Raw genomic sequence first — 21,278 nt, forward strand, 5'->3', positions numbered from 1 at the left:
TGTTCCCCGTGTGCTGCGGTAAGTATTACTTACCCCTCCACGATGCCCCGGGGTGCCCTCCAGGTCCAGCGCTGGTCCTCCAGTGTCTTCTCGGCCCTCTACGATGACATAAATACGCTGCTGCGCAAGTCATCCAATAGGAATGGCGTACGCAGCAGCGTAATGACGTCGCTACGCAGGCCCAGTAAGGCCTTGCGGAAGACAGCGGAGGACCGGAGAAGACAGCGGAGGACCTGAGAAGACAGCGGAGGACCTGAGAAGACAGCGGAGGACCGGAGAAGACCAGGAGAGCCCAGCGGAGGCCCGGGTCACCATCAACATACGATGGATTAGACAAACGATGGCTCGTTTGGAACGAATTACCATCGTATGTTGAGGGACCACTGTATATGTATATATTTAGTTGCCTACCTATTCAAGCGTAGCAGGACCTGTGGGTCACGTGATTAGTTCAGAACTCTATGGTTTTGCTACAGGACCTTTGGAGGTTCCCGTGACGTGTTCACCCACAATGCTCTGTAACGGTGAGTGACAGTTGTTACGGACCAATCCAAAACGGCCAGCCCCTGCCCACATAAGGGACCTGCACCATCTTGATTCCTTTCTTGGGTTGCTGACTCTGGAAGAGGTAGGACCTCCGCAGCTTACAAGATGATTTACTAGGCCAAAGCCTTGCGGCCTTGGCCTCTAACATAGCGGATAGACTAAGCAATTCCCCGCTACTCATCGCAAAATCACTGGACCTAATTACTCCCCTAAATCCAGCGGATCTCTGCTATACAATCCTTAACCTCCCTGGCGGTATGATTCTTTCTGGAAATTTGTACCAAAAGCGGTACAATTTTTTTGCACTGAATTTCCCATCTCCCCCCCGCCCATTTCACATCTCCCCCGTCACATCCCCCCCTCTCCCTTGTCACATCCCCCCGTCACATTCTCCCCCCTCCTTGTCACATTCTCCCCCCCTTGTCACATTCCCCCCTTGTCACATTCTCCCCCTTCATGTTACATTCCCCTACCCCTGTCACATTCCCCCCCTTGTCACATTCTTCCCCCCCTTGTCACATTCTCCCCTTCTTGTTACATTCCCCTCCCCCTGTCACATTCCCCCCCTTGTCACATTCCCCCCCTTGTCACATTCCCCCCCTTGTCACATTCTCCCCCTTCATGTTACATTCCCCTCCCCCTGTCACATTCTTCCCCCCTTGTCACATTCCCCCCTTGTCACATTCTTCCCCCCTTGTCACATTCCCCCCTTGTCACATTCCCCCCTTGTCACATTCCCCCCCTTGTCACATTCCCCTCCCCCTGTCACATTCCCCTCCCCATGTCACATCCCCCCCTTGTCACACCCCCCCCCTTCATGTCACATTCCCCCTCTTGTCACATCCCCTCCCCCTGTCACATTCCCCCCGTCACATTTCCCCCCCCCCCTTCATGTCACATTCCCCTCTCCCTTGTCACATCCCCCCGTCACATTCTCCCCCCTCCTTGTCACATTCTCCCCCTTCTTGTTACATTCCCCTCCCCCTGTCACATTCCCCCCCTTGTCACATTCCCCCCCTTGTCACATTCCCCCCCTTGTCACATTCTCCCCCTTGTCACATTCTCCCCCTTCATGTTACATTCCCCTCCCCCTGTCACATTCTTCCCCCCTTGTCACATTCCCCCCTTGTCACATTCTTCCCCCCTTGTCACATTCCCCCCTTGTCACATTCCCCCCCTTGTCACATTCCCCTCCCCCTGTCACATTCCCCTCCCCATGTAACATCCCCCCCTTGTCACACCCCCCCCCCCCTTCATGTCACATTCCCCCTCTTGTCACATCCCCTCCCCCTGTCACATTCCCCCCGTCACATTTCCCCCCCCCCCTTCATGTCACATTCCCCCCCCTTGTCACATCCCCCCCCTGTCACATCCCCCCCCCCTTTGTCACATTCATCCCCCCCCCCCCCTTGTCACCTTGTCCTGCAGCAGAATACACTGGGTTTGCCGGGCAGATTTCAAACCTAGTGTATTTGCTGCAGAACAAGCCCTTTCCCGTTCAGCCAATCACAGGTTTTACACCACTGCGGCCTGTGATTGGCTGAAAAGTGAAAGGTCCTGTAAGATGAATAGAGCAGGGACCAGAGCACACGGAGAGGAACAACATCTTCAGGGACCGGGACTAGGTGAGCAAAAGGTTTTTTTATTTTACTACTTTTTCCTTTTACATTTAGCTCAGTGTTTTTCTAACAGGGTGCCTCCAGCTGTTGTGAAACTACTACTCCCAGCATGCACGGACAGCCTTTGGCTGTTCGGGCATGCTGAGAGTTGTAGTTTTGCAACAGCTGGAGGCCCCCTGGTAGGGAAACACTGACTTTTAGTATTTTTCTTTACCTGCTCTGGCCGGCCCCCGCAACGGGAGCCGACCAGAGCAGATAATCGCATGTTTTCCCAGGGGGCCGCATCGCTATATCGCATTGCTTTCGCGATATATCGTGCAGCCCGGCCGGGAACTCTGCAATTCTACCCCGAGCGTGACTCGGGGTTACCAATCCTGGCAGGGAAAATTAACCCCGAGTCACGCTCGGGAATACCGCTTAAGAAGCTTAAGAAGGAGGTTAAGAAGCTAAATTGAGCTTATCTGATCCCAACCAACTGTCAATCGCTGCTCAAGCTATATACATAGAGACTCTGTTATCTGGACTTTTACTATTGCTGTATTCTTCAGTAAATGCATGCTGCATTCTTCAGTAAAAGTTCCTGCAAGTTTTCAGTTAACAGTGGTTGTGGACAATCCTTTATTTCTGCATCACCTATTGCTCTTGGGAAGGGTGGCAATAGGCCTACCAAGAATACAGCATTTAACCCTCACCCTGGCGTCACAAGTGACAAGGGTTAACAGCGCCCTTAACTATCCCGAACAGCAGCACCCTAACTACCCTACACCCCCACAAGGCTTTATCCCAATTCCGCCACCACAAGCATTTTTTGGCATCGCACGAACAGGATTCGGGTGAGTGCCTACTGCTGTTGCCACTAGTGAAAGTGTACTCCCCTCCAGAAAGTAACGGACTTTATTCATGTGTCGCAGACCGCATTACAGTGTACAAGAGCGGTGCAAGTTGCAAGGGGGCCACGCGAAAAGTAAGGGGAGGCGAAAATTGATGCACAGCAAGAATGTGTAAACTGCGAAACAAATTCATGCTACGATCCTCTGGTCTGGTCAGCACAGCAAGAGTTAACCTGCTACCAGAGAAGCGCGCGAAAAAGGCCCGCGCTGCGCCACGCCACGCCCCTGGGCGTGGCTGCCAAGTTGCTGTGTCGCAACTGAAAGGGAACTTGGAGACACAGGAGTTGTTTCTGGGAGGACCGGAAGTCTGGGCTGCACCGATGACGTCCTTCCTGCCGGCCGCCATTTTGGGGAAGCCCACTATAAAAGACACCACACACAGCGACCTCTACAGTCTGCACAAGGAGCCGGAGAGCAGCGTTCCACGTGGTGAAGATAACAAAATGGCGCCAGAACAGCGGAAAGTCGTGGCAGTCGCAGCCCGATTTTTCCAAGAACTTGCTGACCGTCTGCAGCGGTTGTCATAAGATGAAGAGGGGGCCTGCAATCTTCCCCCACTGCCTGAGGATGACGACGATTGGCCAGGCACACCTCCAGCAGAGAGCGCAGGGACACCTGGAGGTGCATCGCCAGCGAGATTGTCCCCTCACCACAGAACTTTGGAAGAGTCTGCAGTGAGTACCCCACCTGAGGGGGGCCTATTCTTCCTCCTCCAGCCCTGAAGCTAAAATACCTCTATCTACTTTGCCAAGTGCACAACTGTGCTCACCAGATTTGCCCCAGTGGATCTTTGGGGACGAGCTGGGACTCATCGAGTATATACATGTGGTTCTACAACCCATACCTGGGAAGCCACTCCCACCAATTCCAGCCACACAAAGGGAAAGGGCCCGTCAAGAAGCCGAGCTGGCTGAGTTGATGGATAAACTAAAGGCCCAACACAGAGAACTGTACACCCCTAAGCATGTACATTTGCCTCCTGAGGAAAGAATTCGCTACCAGGAGAATACTAAAGAAATGTAAGCATTATTCATCCGCAAATGGGACCATCCCAGAGAAGGGGAGGAGCCTCTAGAACGACGAAGAGCAACTGTGGCCAAGTTCGACAAGGTCAGAGGTTATGGGATACTCCTAGATAGCCACACAGGGCAAACCATCCTCGTAAACCGGCGAGCAGTACAGAGGCCATATCTTCATAAAAAGTTCTACTCCATGGAGGTGGGTGAAATTGTGGAGTACACCCCCGTCCAGAGCCTGCGTGTATAATGGGCTGCAGCGGTCACAAGACCAACAGCCCCAACACAGCTTCCCTTTAAATACTTTCCGTCTACAGATTGGGAATCGGATCCCTTCAACCTGAGGCTGAACTGGTCTGCTCCTGATGCCTCCACCAACGTACTCAAGGAGGAGGAGCCTCTACAGCATCAATCCTCTTCTGTGTACAGTAAAGTGCCAAGTCCTGCTCAATATCAAGAAAGTAAGCCTAAATTATGGGCACCAAAGACCGTACCTAGACCCTCTCGGAGCAATGAGAGTTTGCCTCCTGCACAGGTACCAACGTATGTACCAAGGCCCTCTTCCGACGTGGAGAGTTTGCCTCCTGCACAGGTACCAACATATGTACCAAGGCCCTCTTCCGGTGTGGGAGAGTTACATTAACTCCTCGCCTGCTCCAGATGTTGGGAGGTATGGAGGATCTACAAGAGGCACAAGAAGATTCAGGAGAAACGTCTTTTGAAGGACTGTAAAGTAATGTTTATTGCTTTTCTATGCTAACCACTTTTGTTTTTTTCAGTAACCAAGTTCAAGACATGTGCCTAGCAGGACTGTGCTAAGATTGTTCCAGTTTCAAGTTCAGCAACGTAACCATCAAGCTTTGTGCCTGACCATCACGTCAAGAGACTACTAGCCAGTAGGAGATTCGTAAGTTTCTGTGCCCGGTTGATTTGGGACAACCGTGAAATATAGACTCCTAGTGTAGGTGGACTGCAGATCCTTACACGTCCATTTTATGTACATAACCCTTTATTCATAGGACTCTCTTGCTAAAATTTGCACTTATCAGGTGTATGTGCCTGAACCTTGTTGGAGTGATAATAAATGAGTAAGCTTGTATAATAAAAATATATAGGGTTCCTGTACACAGAAAAATTGCTTTGTGTCTGTGTACATAAAAAAGTAAGTAATGGTTGTACACGGAAAAGGTCCGCTAGATGCACGTGTACACAAGAAAAAAAAATACGTAAATAATTCTTGTACACATGTACATATAAATGTATAAAAATGCTAAAAGGTGTTTTAGAAGTTGTTAAATAGGTGACTCTCTTGGCTCCTCTGAGAGTAGCATTCCAGTCACCAATCGCTAGCATGTCTCAACAAAAATAACAGGGTAACTTACCCTTAAGATAGCAAGACTAAATAGTAAGCAGTACTTGCACACATAGTACTTAAAAAACTCACTTAAAATGTACTACCTCATTCTTCTTCAGTACATACACAAAAATAAAAATATATTTCACATTCAAGAAACACTTAGGAATTGTAGCCAATTCCTGCCACTGTTAGGTACACTCATATTTCTCTTCTCTGTATTACGTGTGTTAGATGCTCTACCTGGCCAGTAGATGCTCTTGCAAGCTTAGAATTAAACACGTATTTCTAAAGGTAACCTAGGTAGGTTATACTGTTGTGTTCTAGGGGTAAGTAGCGTGTAGCCGATTGACCCTAGTAGCCATCCTTATTGGTAGAGAGTCTCGGGCAAGCCAATATACCCTTCTGTGTACTAACAGGTGACTCATCGTGGCAAAAAAAAGAAAAATGTGGTGATATTTCAAAATGTTTAGACAGCTTGAGACTAAATGTTATAGAGAGCTGTATATAAATGTCTAGGTAGACAGCAACAGCAACACCCTAACTACCCTACACCCCCACAAGGCTTTATCCCAATTCCGCCACCACACATCTGCTCCCGAAAAGGTAATCTTCTGTATTATCTCTTTTAGAGAAAATACAAGATTCAACTAATTTTTTTGCCAGTGCGACAATGACTCTCTACAAACACTGATTGACGGTAATAATTTAGAATGTCACGTTTTATATTCCCGGGGGGAGACCAGCAAAGCCTGCATGTTGGTTATCACATAAGAGCATCCTACTAATAACCCAGTTTGAAGAACAGCATATGGGGACCGCAGAAGACATCAACATGCTGCTGAAATGTTAGCAGAGCTGTAGGGACACAGAGTAATCTCACAAGGCCCTGACTGTCATATCTCTGATCCAAGTGACAGTTTCGAGAAATACTTGTATATACACTGCTCAAAAAGAATAAAGGGAACACTAAGATAACACATCCTAGATCTGAACGAACGAACTAATCGTATGAAATACTTTCGTCTTTACATAGTTCAATGTGCTGACACCAAAATCACACAAAAATTATCAATGGAAATCAAATTTATCAACCCATGGTGGTCAGGATATGGAGCTACACTCAAAATCAAAGTGGAAAACTCCACTACAGGCGGATCCAACTTTGATGTAATGTCCTTAAAACAAGTCAAAATGAGGCTCAGTAGTGTGTGTGGCATCTATGTACCCGTATGACCTCCCTACAATGCCTGGGCATGCTCCTGATGAGGTGGCGGATGGTCTTTTGAGGGATGTCCTCCCAGACCTGGTCTAAAGCATCCACCAACTCATGGACAGTCTGTGGTGCAATGTAGCGTTGGTGGATGGAGCGAGACATGATGTCCCAGATGTGCTAAAATCGGAGTCAGGTCTGGGGAACGGGTGGGCCAGTCCATAGCATCAATGCCTTCCTCTTGCAGGAACTGCTGACACATTCCAGCCACATGAGGTCTAGCATTGTCTTGCATTAGGAGGAACCCAGGGCCAACTGTACCAGCACATGGTCTCACAAGGGGTCTGAGGATCTCATCTCGGTATCTAATGGCAGTCAGGCTACCTCTGGCAAGCACATGGAGGACTGTGCGGCCCCCCAAAGAAATGCCATCCCACACCATTACTGACCCACCGCCAAACCGGTCATGCTGGAGGATGTTGCAGGCAGCAGAACGTTCTCCACTGTGTCTCCAGTCTGTCACATGTGCTCAGTGTTAACCTGCTTTCATCTGTGAAGAGCACAGGGTGCCAGTGGCAAATTTGCCAATCTTAGTGTTCGCTGGCAAATGCCAAACGTGGTGTTTGGCTGTAAGCACAACCCCCATCTGTGGATGTTGGGCCCTCATACCACCCTCATGGAGTCTGTTTCGGACCATTTGAGTGGACACTTGCACATTTGTGGCCTCCTGGGGGGTCATTTTGCAGGGCTCTGGCAGTGCTCCTCTTGCTCCCCCTTGCACAAAGGCAGAAGTAGCGGTCCTGCTGCTTAGTTGTTGCCCTCCTACAGCCTACTCCATATCTCCTGATATACTGGCCCGTCTCCTGGTAGCGCCTCCATGCTCTGGACACTACGCTGACTGACACAGCAAACCTTCTTGCCACAGCTCGCATTGAAGTGCCATCCTGGATGAGCTGCACTACTTGAGCCACTTGTGTGGGTTGTAGACTCATGCTACCACTAGAGTGAAAGCACCGCCAGCATTCAAAAGTGACCAAAACATAAGCCAGGAAGCATAGGCACTGAAAAGTGGTCTGTGGTCACCTGCAGAACCACTCCTTTGTGGGGGTGTCTTGCTAATTGCCTATAATTTCCACCTGTTGTCGGTTCCATTTACACAATAGCATGTGAAATTGTTTGTCAATCAGTGCTGCTTCCTGAGTGGACAGTGTGATTTCACAGAAGTGTGATTGACTTGGAGTTACATTGTGTTGTTTAAGCGTTCCTTTTATTTTTTTTGAGCAGTGTATATTGGCATGGTAACAACCATCATCACTCTCAAGAAGGGAATGAGCCTCTCGGTGGTTATTGTTACTTATGATCCTGAGTGACCCTCTTGTATTACAAGGAGCCCATGTTCCCTTTTCTTTTACATTATTCTCCGCTAATGATGGGCTCTCCAGGATGTGGGTTACAGCACTATTGTGTCTGAATAATAGACTGAGCTACAGTCTATGCAGGTATAATGTATGTGCCGGGTCTCGGGAGGGTCCTTGTTGGACATGGGCTCATATACCTCACTGTTCCTCTTGTCCTGATTCTGCCTGATTGCTTCCTCCTATGAGATGGTTGTATACCTGCTTATTTTTATTTCAACTTTATATATTGTTTATCTATTTGTCTTATGCATTGTTGATTTTAAGCTGGTCTGCATGATACCTTGATTCCTTTTTTTTTAGGTCTCTCTATACACACCGTATCATTGTTTTGTAATTGTGCTCTACATTTTTATGCATGTTATCGGGAACACATTTGTAGTATTCATGTCTCTCTAGGAGGTAACACAGGCACATTTTACCAGGACGGGGGGGGGGGGGGGGGGTGTTATATTATTACAAAGCCCCTGCCCTGGGGTGACACCCGCAGTGTCTTCCGGTTGCTGTACTGCAGCTCAGTTTGAGCCTTTTTACATGTTTTTAATAAGTGTCTTGTCTTATGCAGATTTTGTACTTTTTGTATATTTTGTGTATCTTGAATAAAATTTGGTATTTTGTACAACATTGTCCAATCGGGCGTGCATCTCTTCTAACATTGATTCATCTGTTGGATGTTTATTCAATGTCAGGTAGCACCCCGGTTCTTATCTAGGATATTGCTGAGCCCCACAATTTTACATGTTTGCATGGGAGGGGGTCACTCATTTTAAGTGTATATAATATGAGCATAGTAAGCGAGGTTATCTTCCTAGCCACACTTCTATATTCTAAAAACTGACTGTAAGATTTTTGTAGATACTGAGCATGGTTGGAAAGGTTGAAGATTGAGAAACCAATATCTCACAAAGTGTATGGTAAATAGAAAGTATATATGAATAGGCATGAATAGGTAACTGTAACCATAAGGTAGCTGTCAGTCATGGGACCAGCTGGCACTTCTGCACGCTAAACAAACAGATCTACCATCACTGGTTAAAGGGGTACTCCCAAATGGAAAAACAATTCAAATATACTGGTGCCAGAAAGCTATACCGCTTTGTAAATTATTTCTATTTTAAAATTTTCAACCTCCTAGTACTTAGCTGCTGTATACTCTAAAGCAAGTTGTATAGTTCTTTTCTGTCTGACCACAGTGCTCTCTGCTGACACCTCTGTCCGTGTCCGGAACTGTCCAGAGTAGAAGCAAATCCCCATAGCAAACCTCTCCTGCTCTGGACATTCCTGCCATAGACAGAGAGACAGCAGAGAGCACTGTGGTCAGACTGGAATACACAACTTCCTCTGGAGCATACAGCAGCTGATAAGTACTGAAATATTTTTCAATAGAAGGAATTTACATATCTTTATAACGTTCTGGCACCGGTTGATTTAATTTTTTTCCCTCTGGAGTACCCATATAAACAGTCAAACACTTCTGAAAGATCCAGTAGTTAGGCTGGGTTCACACTACGTTTTGTCCCATACGGGAGCGCATACGGCAGGAGGGAGCTAAAATCTCGCGCTCCCGTATGTGACCGTATGCGCTCCCGTATGCCATTCATTTCAATGAGCCGACCGGAGTGAAACGTTCGGTCCGGTCGGCTCATTTTTGCGCCGTATGCGCTTTTACAACCGGACCTAAAACTGTGGTCAACCACGGTTTTAGGTCCGGTTGTAAAAGCGCATACGGCGCAAAAATGAGCCGACCGGACCGAACGTTTCACTCCGGTCGGCTCATTGAAATGAATGGCATACGGGAGCGCATACGGTCACATACGGGAGCGCAAGATTTTAGCTCCCCCTGCCGTATGCGCTCCCGTATGGGACAAAACGTAGTGTGAACCCAGCCTTACATGGACAAAAATTGTACCCCCATTATGGCCTTTCCTGTTCTAACGATTTACCACTATGGCAAAACCCCAAGTTTAACCTAGGTTGTTCCTCCAATACAAGGACAAAGGAATACAAAAGATGGGAGACTTGTAGCACGCAGCAAATTGGAGATGGCTCCCCTTAGAGGAGATTCAATTAAAAGGGGTATTTCGGCCCTAAGACATCTTATTTTCCTATCCAAAGGATAGGGGACAATATGCCTGATCGCTGGGGTCCCGCAATCTTTCATGCAGCACCCCGCTATCATCAGCCTCCGGAGCAAACATCACTCCGGGTGTGAAGAATCATGATCACGGGGCCGGAGTATCATGACGTCACGGATCCGCCCCGTGTGACATCACGATAAGCCCCCTCAATGGAAGCCTATGGAAGGGGGCGTGACAGCCGACACACACCCTCCCATAGGCTTGCATTGAGGGGGCGGAGTCATGACATCACGATACTCTGGCCCCGTGATCGTGATTCATCAGACCTGCAGCGATGGTTGCTTCGGTGGCTGATGATAGCGGGGTGCTGCATGAAAGATTGCGGGGGTCTCCAGCAGCAGGACCCCGCTATCAGGCATCTTATCCCCTATCCTTTGAATAGGGGATAAGATGTCTTAGAGCCGGAGTACCACTTTAAAATTCCCCCTGGTGGGTCCCTAGATATATAAATACAGATAAAATAAAACTAAAAATTTAAACTTTGGTATGCAAAAACTGTCCAATGTATCTAGGGATTTCCTCCTTAAATGATGTTCACACGACGGAATTTCCAAGCAGAATTTTTGAACCTTGTTCCGCTTGAAAACCGTTTTCAATAGAACTCTGCTGCACCATGCAAATGGCGGAATTTCCTCTGCAGAAAAATGGAACATGGAAATTCTGATTCCGGCCTACGCAGGAAGAATTGACATGATGATTATTTCTGTGGAGTTTGTTTGGAAATGCATTGCTTTCGGTGGAGACAGCACATTTTCGAGAGGTCCTACCATCGGCATCTTCTGCCAGCACCTACTTTCTGCGGAATGTCTGCCTGATCTGCGGCCGAATGTGATACTACAACACTGAAAAGTGCTGAGTCCCCTAAGAATCTTTGATTGGCTGAGACGCGCACAACCGCCCTCTACCATTGGTTCTTGGGTTCTTGTCACGTAATCAACTCCACTGTGTTGTAACCATTTTCTTCAGGGTGTTTTAGGCTCACAGCAGGAGGATGTCTCCCCCGCTGTAAGAGTGCACAGCTCAGACAGTTTTTTGAGTGGACATTTTGCAAAAAAATCGGCCATGTGAATATAATCTTACAGAGTGTTTGCCAACCAGGGTGCATCCAGTTGTTGCAAAACTTCTACTCCCAGCTTGTCCGGACAGCCAAACACCTACCACGGAAATTCCGCTGTGTGCACAGTGCTGCACAATCCCATTGAATATATGAATGAATATTACGAAATGAAGCTGAACTGCAAAAACACACGCAACCTGTGAACAGGTGTGGCATTGTATATAGAAGTATCCCACTGGATAAATGATTTAGGGTTTCCTTTCCTCACTCCCGAATTCTCTACTTACTCCTTGGATATACAGTCATGGCCGTAAATGTTGGCACCCCTGAGATTTTCCAAGAAAATTAAGTATGTCTCACAGAAAAGGATTGCAGTAACACGTTTTGTTATACATGTTTATTCCCTAACAACCAAAAAAGGGGAGGAAAAAAGCAAATTGGACATAATGTCACACCAAACTCCAAAAATGGGCTGGACAAAATTATTGTTGCAAAACAACAACTCCCAGCATGCCCGGACAGCCGTTGGCTGCTGGGAGTTGTAGTTTTGCAACATCTGGGGGTCCGCAGGTTGGAGACCACTGGTACAGAGTGTCAGCGCCGGCGGCCGCAACAAACAGGACGAGGAGGGCAGCGCATGCGGGTGACATGTGAGTAGTACCCTGATGGGGACAGCGCAGCGCTGGGCTGATTCATTCATTCCCGAGGGGGAGGGGCCAAACCGGTATCGCGGTATGGATTAAAATTCATATCGTGCAGCACAAAAATTTCGGTATTCGGTATGAACCGGTATACCGGCCAGCCCTAATTTAACCTTCACCATAATTCACTGTAGGTACTTTGTTCTTTTCTTTGTAGGCCTCTTTCTATTTTCGGTAAACAGTAGAATGATGGGCTTCACCAAAAAGCTCTGTCTTGGTCTCATCTGTCCACAAGACGTTTTCCCAGAAGGATTTTGGCTTACTCAAGTTCATTTAGGCAAAATGTAGTCTTGTTTTTTTTATGTCTGTGTCAGCAGTGGGGTCCTCCTGGGTCTCCTGCCATAGCGTTTCATTTCATTTAAATGTCGAGGGATAGTTTGCGCTGACACTGATGCTCCCTGAGCCTGCAGGACAGCTTGAATATCTTTGGAACTTGTTTGGGGCTGCTTATCCACCATCAGGACTATCCTGCGTTGACACCTTGCATAGATTTTTCTCTTCGTCCACGCCCAGGGAGATTAGCTACAGTGCCATGGGTTGCAAACTTCTTGATAATGTTGCGCACTGTGGACAAAGGCAAATCTAGATCTCTGGAGATGAACTTGCAACCTTGAGATTGTTTGATATTTTTCCACAATTTTGGTCCTCAGACAGTTCTCTTCTCTTTCTGTTGTCCATGCTAAGTGTGGCACACACAGACACACAATGCAAAAGACTAAGTGAACTTCTCTCCTTTTATCTGCTATCAGGTGTTATTTTTATATTGCCCACACCTGTAACTTGCCCCAGGTGAGTTTAAAGGAGCATCACATGCTTGGAACAATCTTATTTTTCCACAATTTTGAAAAGGTCCCAATAATTTTGTCCAGCACATTTTTGGAGTTTGGTGTGACATTGTGTCCAATTTGCTTTTTTCCCTCCTTTTTTGGTTTAGTTCCAATACACACAAAAGGAATAAACATGTGTATAGCAAAACATGTGTTACTGCAATCCTTTTCTGTGAGAAATACAGAATTTTCTTGAAAAAAATTCAGGGGTGCCAACATTTACGCCCATGACTGTATAACACATATAGAAATAATAAACATGATCTACTGACGGTGCATGTAAGGCTGCTTTCACACTATAACATTGATCCGTTTTAATGATCCGTTCAATGTTCAGTTATAAAAAACCTCAAAAACGGCCGTTAGAAAATCCCATTATAGTCTATGCGATTTTTCCATTATGCGTTTTAACCCGTTATAGCCAGTTAATAATAACGGACATTATTTTATGACGGAAGATAGTAACAGGAGAAATAGTGCATGCACTATTTCTCCTGTTCATTCACCCGTTATTAATAACGGGCTATAACTGGTTAAAGGGGTACTCCGGTGCATTGCCGTAGAATGAGATTTGCCATAGAATGAGATGGTCCGCCTCCATCACATCCTATTGGCTCACTCTTGTCACGTGACATATTTAAACATCACGCATCGATGCGCACAGCAGTGTCAGTTTGGCTATCACAGGGAGAGGATCACCCTGTGATAGCTGAAGCTGCACGGAGCTCTCATGGCCTCTGTGGGCCGACAGAAGTTCACACATGTACGCAGCTCATACGGCTGCCTCATATACACTTACTCTATTATTACATGTACTGTTGATCCACAGCGCTATAGGGATCCCTATGCCCGATGGCGCTGTCATCAGTGTGCGTCCCCGCGAGCGCCCCACGTTCGCAGCTCTACTCCCCGTCCCCCGCCGCTGTACTCCCTGTCCCCCGCAGCTCTACTCCCCGTCCTCCGCAGCTCTACTCCCCGTCCTCCGCAGCTCTACTCCCCGTCCTCCGCAGCTCTACTCCCCGTCCCCTGTTAACACTCAGGGAGCGATCCACAGCACTATGGGGATTCCTATGCCCGATGGCGCTGTCATCAGTGTGCGTCCCCCCGAGCGCCCCATGCCCGCAGCTCTACTCCCCGTCCCCCGCAGCTCTACTCCCCATCCCGTTAACGCTCAGGGAGCGGGGAACAGAAAGTAGAGCATCGGGCGCAGGTAAAGTAGTACTGCGCATGCGCAGCACTACGCAAATAACGTAACCTGCGCCCGATGCTCTACTTTCTGTTCCCCCTCCCTGAGCGTTAACGGGACGGGGAGTAGAGCTGCAGGCGTGGGGCGCCCGCGGGGACGCACACTGATGACAGCGCCATCGGGCATCGGGATCCCGTTAGCGCTGTGGATCAACAGTAAATGTATATGAGCCAGCCCTATGAGCTGCGTAAATGTGTGAACTTCTGTCGGCCCACAGAGCCCATGTGAGCTCCGTGCAGCTTCAGCTATCACAGGGAGAGGAGATCCTCTCCCTGTGATAGCCAAACTGACACTGCTGTGCGCAGCGATGCGTGACGTTTAAATATGTCACGTGACAAGAGTGAGCCAATAGGATGTGATGGAGGCGGAGCATCTCATTCTATAGCAAATCTCATTCTACGGCAATGCACCGGCGCTAAGACATCTTATCCCCTATCCAAAGGATAGGGGATAAGATGCCCGATCGCGGGGGTCCCCCGTGATCTTCCACGCCGCACCCCATTAGAATCAGTCTCCGGATCGTGTTCGCTCCGGGTCTGATTGCTGGCGATCACGGGGAAGGAGCATAGTGACATCACGGCTCCGCCCCGTGTGACGTCACGATCCGCCCCCTCAATGCAAGCCTATAGGAGGGGGCGTGACAGCTGTCACGACCCTCCAATAGACTTGCATTGATGGGGTGGAGCGTGAAGTCACATGGGGGCGGAGCCGTGACGTCACCATGCTCCGTCCTCGTGGTCGAGATGGACTCAGCCTGAGGTCCTCCAGCGGTTCCGGAAGCCGCTTAAGGGTACGTTCACACGCGCTGAATTTTTTGCGGGTTTTCAGCTGCGTATTTAAAAGTGGGCGGGCGCTTCTCGGCTGTCCGCGGCAGATTTTCCGCAGCGGAATTTACGCTGTGGAAAATCTGCCACAGTCCCTACTGACTTCCATGGGGCTTGCGGCGGGCTTTCCGCAGTGTACATTCCGCCGCGGAAAATCGGCTGCGGACAGCCAAGATGAGCCCGCCCACTTTCAAATACGCAGCGGAAAACCAGCTAAAAAATCTGCGCGTGTGAACATACCCAAAGGTGGGTGCTGCATGGTAGATCCCGGGGGTCCCCAGCGGCGGGACCCCCACGATCTGACATCTTATCCCCTATCCTTTGGAAAGGGGGATAAGATGTCTAGGGGCGGAGTACCCCTTTAAAATGTATAATGTAAAAATCGCATAGACTATAATGGGATTTTCATTTTTTTTTTTATAACTGATCAATTTTATAGTGTGAAATCAGCCTAATACACATAAAAAAGAATAAACATGATCTACTGCATGGTGGGCGCTATAAGAACACTGGTAAACACTGTTACACAGAGATACATGAAATACACCTACCTTCCTAGAGAGTAGAGGCAGGAACACATACCAACAGAGGAGTCCTGCAACGACCACCCCCAGCAGAATGCCCAGCACCACAGCAGTTGCCAGCAGCCCAGGGTCCACCTGCAGGGAGTCCACTGAGAAGGTCAGCACCAGATCAGACGAGCAGCCCCCACTAGCCATGGCCAGAAGACCTCACTCTACCTATCCCCACCTCTCTATCATGTGCTGCTATGACCCTATTGTTAGGTGCAGAGCCTCAGGGTAAATAGTGTAAGTTCTCAACTCAAGAAAAGTTTCCATGGAAGTTTTGCCCAGAAACCTCACTACAAATCCCATGATGCACAGAACATACAAGAGGCTGCAAAGATGGTGGGAGGAAGGAGAGGGCTCACATTACTGCTGAGTGCACCAATCTCAGCCAGGAGGAGGGATCTCACATTCCTAAAACTCTCCTAAGTCCTTCCTCTCCTCCTGGAAGTACTAGTTTTTTTTTTTATTTGCACAACAATGTGACAAGTTCCGTGCAACATTGTATCACCAGTTCAGAGCCCAGCAAGCTGTGCCACAGAGATCAGGATGCCAGGCTGATGCCCCCAAAACCTGATTTATTTTACTAATGATGGAAGATGGAAGATGTGTATGGATGCCAGCCCATCTCAGGAGTCACCATTGTGTCATGCTGCTCATCCTAGTTTTTTATGGGACTTTTCTGCACTTTGCCAGGACTTCCAGGATGACTGGCACCCCCTTGTTAAATGGGCACCAGATCAAGATATATCAGAGAAGCACTGAGGAATCCAAAGTCCTTAGTGATGCTAGATCACCCTGTGCCACTTCTAATTGTGAGGTCCTGTACAGAAAATCTGGAGATAGCCTGGTGGTTCAGGTAAGAAGAGCTCATTGACTGGTGGATGTAGGGGTGTAGCCACTAGTAGAGTGGCCCCCAAATTGTGGCCCTCCGGATGTTGCAAAACTCCAACTCCCAGCATGCCTGGACAGCCGTTGGCTGTCCAGGCATGCTGGGAGTTGTAGTTTTGCAACATCTGGAGGGCCACAGTTTGGGGACCACTGCACTAGTACACTGTGTGATGGGCAGCAGAAGAAGTGGTGTCTGATGGATTTCATATGAAAGGATAAATGAGATAATTGACATTCTAAAGTAGTGGTCTCCAAACGGTGGACCTCCAGCTGTTGCAAAATTACAGCTCCCAGCATGCTGGGAGTTGTAGTTTTGCAACAGCTAGAGGTCCACAGTTTGGAGACCACTGTTCAAGGGTATGTTGACTTAAATGGGCACTCTCATTAAAACAAGTTTTTGCTGTTGCACTCCTTATGGTAAAAAAAAATATATATATTTCTAATATACTGTTTTTAATGTTTAAAAAAAAAAAAAAAAAGAAGTTTTCTATGTTTTATTTGTGCTTAAAAAGCTCAAGAGCACATTTTTCCCCATCTTATTCACAGACTTAGGACCGAGGTCCAAACACAGAAAGTGCAGCCTGGAGTGCTGAGGGGGGATGTATCCAACCAACAGCATATGGCAGTTAAAGGGGTACTCCACCCCTAGACATCTTATCCCCTATCCAAAGGATAGGGGATAAGATTTCAGATCGCCGCGGTCCCACTGCTGGGGAGTTCTGGGATCCCTGCTGCGGCACCGCGCTATCATTACAGCACAGAGCGAGTTCGCTCTGCACGTAATGACAGGCAATACAGGGGCCGGAGCATCGTTACGTCACGGCCCCGCCCCTTGTGATGTCATGGTCCGCCCCTTTCAATACAAGTCTATGGGAGGGGGCGTGGCGGTCGTCACGCCCCCTGCCATAGACTTGCATTAAGGGAACGGGCCGTGATGTCACGAGGGGCAGAGCCATGATGTCACGCTGCTCCGTCCCCCGTATCGCCGAACTCGCTCTGTGCTGTAATGATAGCGCGGTGCTGCAGCGGGGATCCCGGGACTCCTCAGCAGCGGGACCGCGGCGATCTGACATCTTATCCCCTATCCTTTGGATAGGGGATAAGATGTCTAGGGGCGGTGTACCCCTTTAAGTGTGAGAGGAGCTATGATTGGATGAGGATGGACACACTCCAGGCTGCACTTTCTGTGTTTGGACCTTGGTCCTAAGTCTGTGTATGAGATGGGGGAAAATGTGCTCTTGAGCTTTTTTAAGCACAAATAAAACATAGAAAACTTCATTTTTTTAAACAAAGTATATTAGGAATATTTTTTATTTACCATAAGGATTGCAATAGCAAAAATTTATTTTAATGAGAGTGACCCTTTAAGATTGAAATGCCACAGATTTTGGCTTCCCTATTAAAGTTAGTTAGGAAAATCTTCAGTCCAGGATGAATGATATTTTATAACATTGAGTTCCTGAACGCTTTGTGCGGGCTTCCGTGTTCACGCCCGTCATGTGACGTCACGTCCCGTCCCGCCCCCTTAATGCAAGTCTATGGGAGGGGGCGTGACGGCCGTCACGTCCCCTTCCCATAGACTCATTGAGGGGGCAGGCCGTGACGTCACGAGGGGGCGGGCGTGAACACGGAAGCCCGCACACAGCGTTCAGGAACTCAATGTGAACATTGAGTTCCTGAACTCTGGGGAGCGGAGTAACCCTTTAAAGAGTACCTGTCATCAAACGATATTTTCTAAACTAACTCAGATTAGATTTCCTAACTCCTCCCAACACCCCTCCTGCCCTTAAATTTTTTTCTGAGCTTTAAAAAGCTCTGTATCATACCTTTCCCCCCTGTTCACATTGTGTGAGCTCCCGGCAGGAGAAAGTGGGTGTTCCCCAGCAGGTGTGACATCACTGAAGCTGTGCCTCACCATGCCCCACACATACCTCCTGAGTTTGGTCTCCTGCAAGGTCGGGAGGAGACCAAACTGTTTGACTTGCATCAGGAACAGATTGCATGGGGTCCGACCACTGAGACCCTCCACGATTGACTTGTGTGAATGGGCCTGTGTTGATCCCTAGTTTGAAACACTATGCATAGTCTCAATGTGCTGCAATATTATCACCATCAGGCTTAAAGGAAAACTGTCACATATTTCCTCCCGCACTATCCACATGTGGCTTCTGCGGGCTAACTGACACTGATGTCAGCGCCGCTCATGAATATTCATCCCCTCCCTCCCTCTGGTTAGGAGCTGCGAAGAGAGGGAGAACAGAAGGGATGAATATTCATGAGCGGCGCGACGCTGACGTCAGTGTCAGTTAGCCCGCAGAAGCCCCGCCTTTGCCAGTTACAGCAGGATATACACAGAGATTAAAACTACAATTGCGGGCGAACGGTGGCGCGGATCAGACCAAGGTAGGACTCGTTTTAATCAGTGTCTCCCGCACTATCCACCAGTACATGTGGATAGTGCGGGAGAAAATATGTGACAGTTTTCCTTTAAGGAATACCTGTCACTAAAAAAAACCTTTTCTAAACTAACTCAGGCTAGGTTCCCTAACTACTCCTAACACCCCTCCCACCCTTAAAAAAATGTCAGAGCTTTAAAAAGCTGTGTATCTTACTGGTCTTCTTGCTCACATAGTGCAATCTACCAGCAAAAGAAAGTGGGCATTTCCTAGCATGCATGACATCACTGAAGCCTGCTGGGGGACCACTCCTACCCTTACATGGTTGCAGTGCTGTGATGAATAGGAAATGTCAAGCTCTGTGTAGCAGCTTTCAATCTGTGCAGTTTAGTATGTTCCGCTGTCAATCAAGCTCAGTACAGAGAAACACTTCCTGAGTTTGGTCTCCTGCAAATAAGGGAGACCCCGGGTCCCAGAAGTATACAGCCAAAAAACTAACATAAAACATTTTTTGTTTTTGTTTTTTTAGAAGCCAATTACAAAAGTTATTTATTTGGCATAAGGAATAAAATATTAAAAATCCTGTTTAAATGACAGTGCCCATGTAAAGAATGTATGAGCAACAACTTTCTTTTAGTCTCAGTAGTATGGATTCTGTAAGAGAAAAAGCAAAAACATGAAATCCGGAGTACATCAATATACAATCAATATACAAGATAGACCCTTCTAAAATGGAGCCCCTATCATGGCTCTAATCTGCCATCAGTTTCACCTGCACTAATCTGTTGGTATAGGCTAATATAGTGCGGGTGGGTCTGGTTTAAATGGTCTTTACCGTTTTTCATGTCCTCATGCCTAAATGTACATATGCAAATGAGGCTTTTGAGCACTCAGGACATTCCCTAGCCCTGAGTGCAACATGCCCGCGTCTTGTAGTTTAACACCTTCTTTATAAATATTAATATTCCTATGTTTTGTGAGATCTCTCTCACTGTGAAGCATTGCCGCTTGTTGCTTCGAGGTGTAACCTAGAAGCAGTGCAGGATCAATTGACAATGTGAGCAGAGAGATCTCACAGGAGAAAAAAAATAATATTTAGAAAGATGGCATAAAACTATATAGACCATTTTAACCAGCATCAATCACACTATAACTGATGGCAGGTTCCCTTTAAAGAATACCAAACTAAACTAAACTTTTAATCTATTGTTCCTTATGTTATTATAAGACACTTTGCCATTTACTTGCTGTTAAAATTCCCATCCTTTATATGTTTTTAATGTGATAAAAAAAAAAAAGAAAAGAAAAAAAGGGCCACTAGGTGGCTCTGTTCTGTTCCCTGAGCAAGTCAAACAGTTAGTTTGGTCTCCTCCCGGCCTGGCAGGAGACCAAACTCAGGAAGTGCGTGCGGGGCAGGCTTCAGTGACGTCACACCTTCTGGGGAATGGCCACTTTCTTCTGTCGGGAGCTCACACAATCGGAAACTTTTTTTTTTTTTTTTAGGCAGGAGGGGTGTTAGGAGTAGTTAGGGAATATTATCTGAGTTAGATTAGAAAACATGGTTTGATGACAGGTATTCTTTAAATGTCTGATACTCTGTAGAAAGCAAGTGGAACCCTATGAAATCAATAGTGCTGACAAGTCTTACTTAGGGTAGGTTTGCACATGACGGAAATGCCACAGATGTTACCTGTAGAACTGGGGAGATTAAATCTGCAGCATAATTCAGTGTAAGGCGAGTGAATGGGATTTTAGAGTTCTTCACATGCTGTATGTATGGAAATTGATCAGCCCTGTGGATTCTTAAATGGTTACTGTTACTTCCAAATACATTTGACAAGACGTAGAGACTAGTTAAAAAGTGTTGATCTGTGAGCTCAGACCCCCCCACTAATCGCTAGAACAAGCTGGGAAAAGTATGTGCTGAGTGCATTATCTTATAGCTCTGTCTATGACACGGAGATAGACTCCTAATGTAAGTCTAGGGGACTGTCTTTTGTTCCATACACTAAATGGGGAAAAGCAGTGCTCAGCATTGTGCTTCTCTCTGCTCGTTCTAGCGATCATTGAGGGCCTGCACACCCAGACCCCCAGGGATCAAAACTTTTGACATTTCTCTTCAAAAGCTTTTGAAAGTGACTTTCAATCTACAGCATGCCAATTTCTGTGTGGATTTAACCCTTTTGGTGCAGCACAATACACAATATTTATTAGGTCCAGTGTTAAGCAGTGTATACTGGACCCAACAAATATTGTGTATCAATCCGCCACACAAAATATGGACACTTCGTACCATCCTACTTGGAGAATTTGCATACATTTGTGTGCCACTCCACATTCACTTGCTATGTTATCCATTTATTTAAACAAGTTTTATATCTGTGTTTTTTTAGTACTATCTTATTGGACCTGAGGAAGGCATTCTGTATGTGCCAAAACGCGTTGTACGTTCGTTGCAAATAAAATATATATTGTCCTGTGCCAGCCTGAGTCTGTCGCTTCGTGACCACCTGTGAGCAGCGCCTCCAAAAACCGTATTTTTCCCACTTCCATTCGCACTATATTGCATGTGCAAATTT

At 47.3% G+C, this 21,278-nt stretch overlaps 2 protein-coding genes across 4 annotated transcripts in view; one reads left to right on the forward strand and one right to left on the reverse strand.

Annotated features, from left to right (window-relative positions):
• Window positions 1-21,278, reverse strand: part of EVC (EvC ciliary complex subunit 1) — a 144,008-nt gene that overhangs the window by 112,058 nt on the left and 10,672 nt on the right. Inside the window, exon 1 of one of the 2 annotated variants that reach the window (XM_056555128.1) lies at window positions 15,398-15,733. The exons of the other annotated variant lie outside the window; for it this stretch is intronic. Coding sequence (XP_056411103.1) covers window positions 15,398-15,565 — 168 coding nt within the window. The 5' untranslated portion in view covers window positions 15,566-15,733. Of the gene's footprint in view, window positions 1-15,397; window positions 15,734-21,278 lie in introns of those variants that run through there. 2 annotated transcript variants of the gene reach the window in all.
• Window positions 15,864-21,278, forward strand: part of EVC2 (EvC ciliary complex subunit 2) — a 164,903-nt gene continuing 159,488 nt past the window's right edge. The window contains exon 1 of one of the 2 annotated variants that reach the window (XM_056555125.1): window positions 15,864-16,271. In XM_056555125.1, the coding sequence (XP_056411100.1) occupies window positions 16,002-16,271 (270 nt within the window). In that variant the 5' untranslated portion in view covers window positions 15,864-16,001. Of the gene's footprint in view, window positions 16,272-18,610; window positions 18,707-21,278 lie in introns of those variants that run through there. The other variant, XM_056555126.1, reaches the window with a different exon arrangement.

Source organism: Hyla sarda, chromosome 1, assembly GCF_029499605.1.
Source record: "Hyla sarda isolate aHylSar1 chromosome 1, aHylSar1.hap1, whole genome shotgun sequence".
Classification (NCBI taxonomy): Eukaryota; Metazoa; Chordata; class Amphibia; order Anura; family Hylidae; genus Hyla; species Hyla sarda.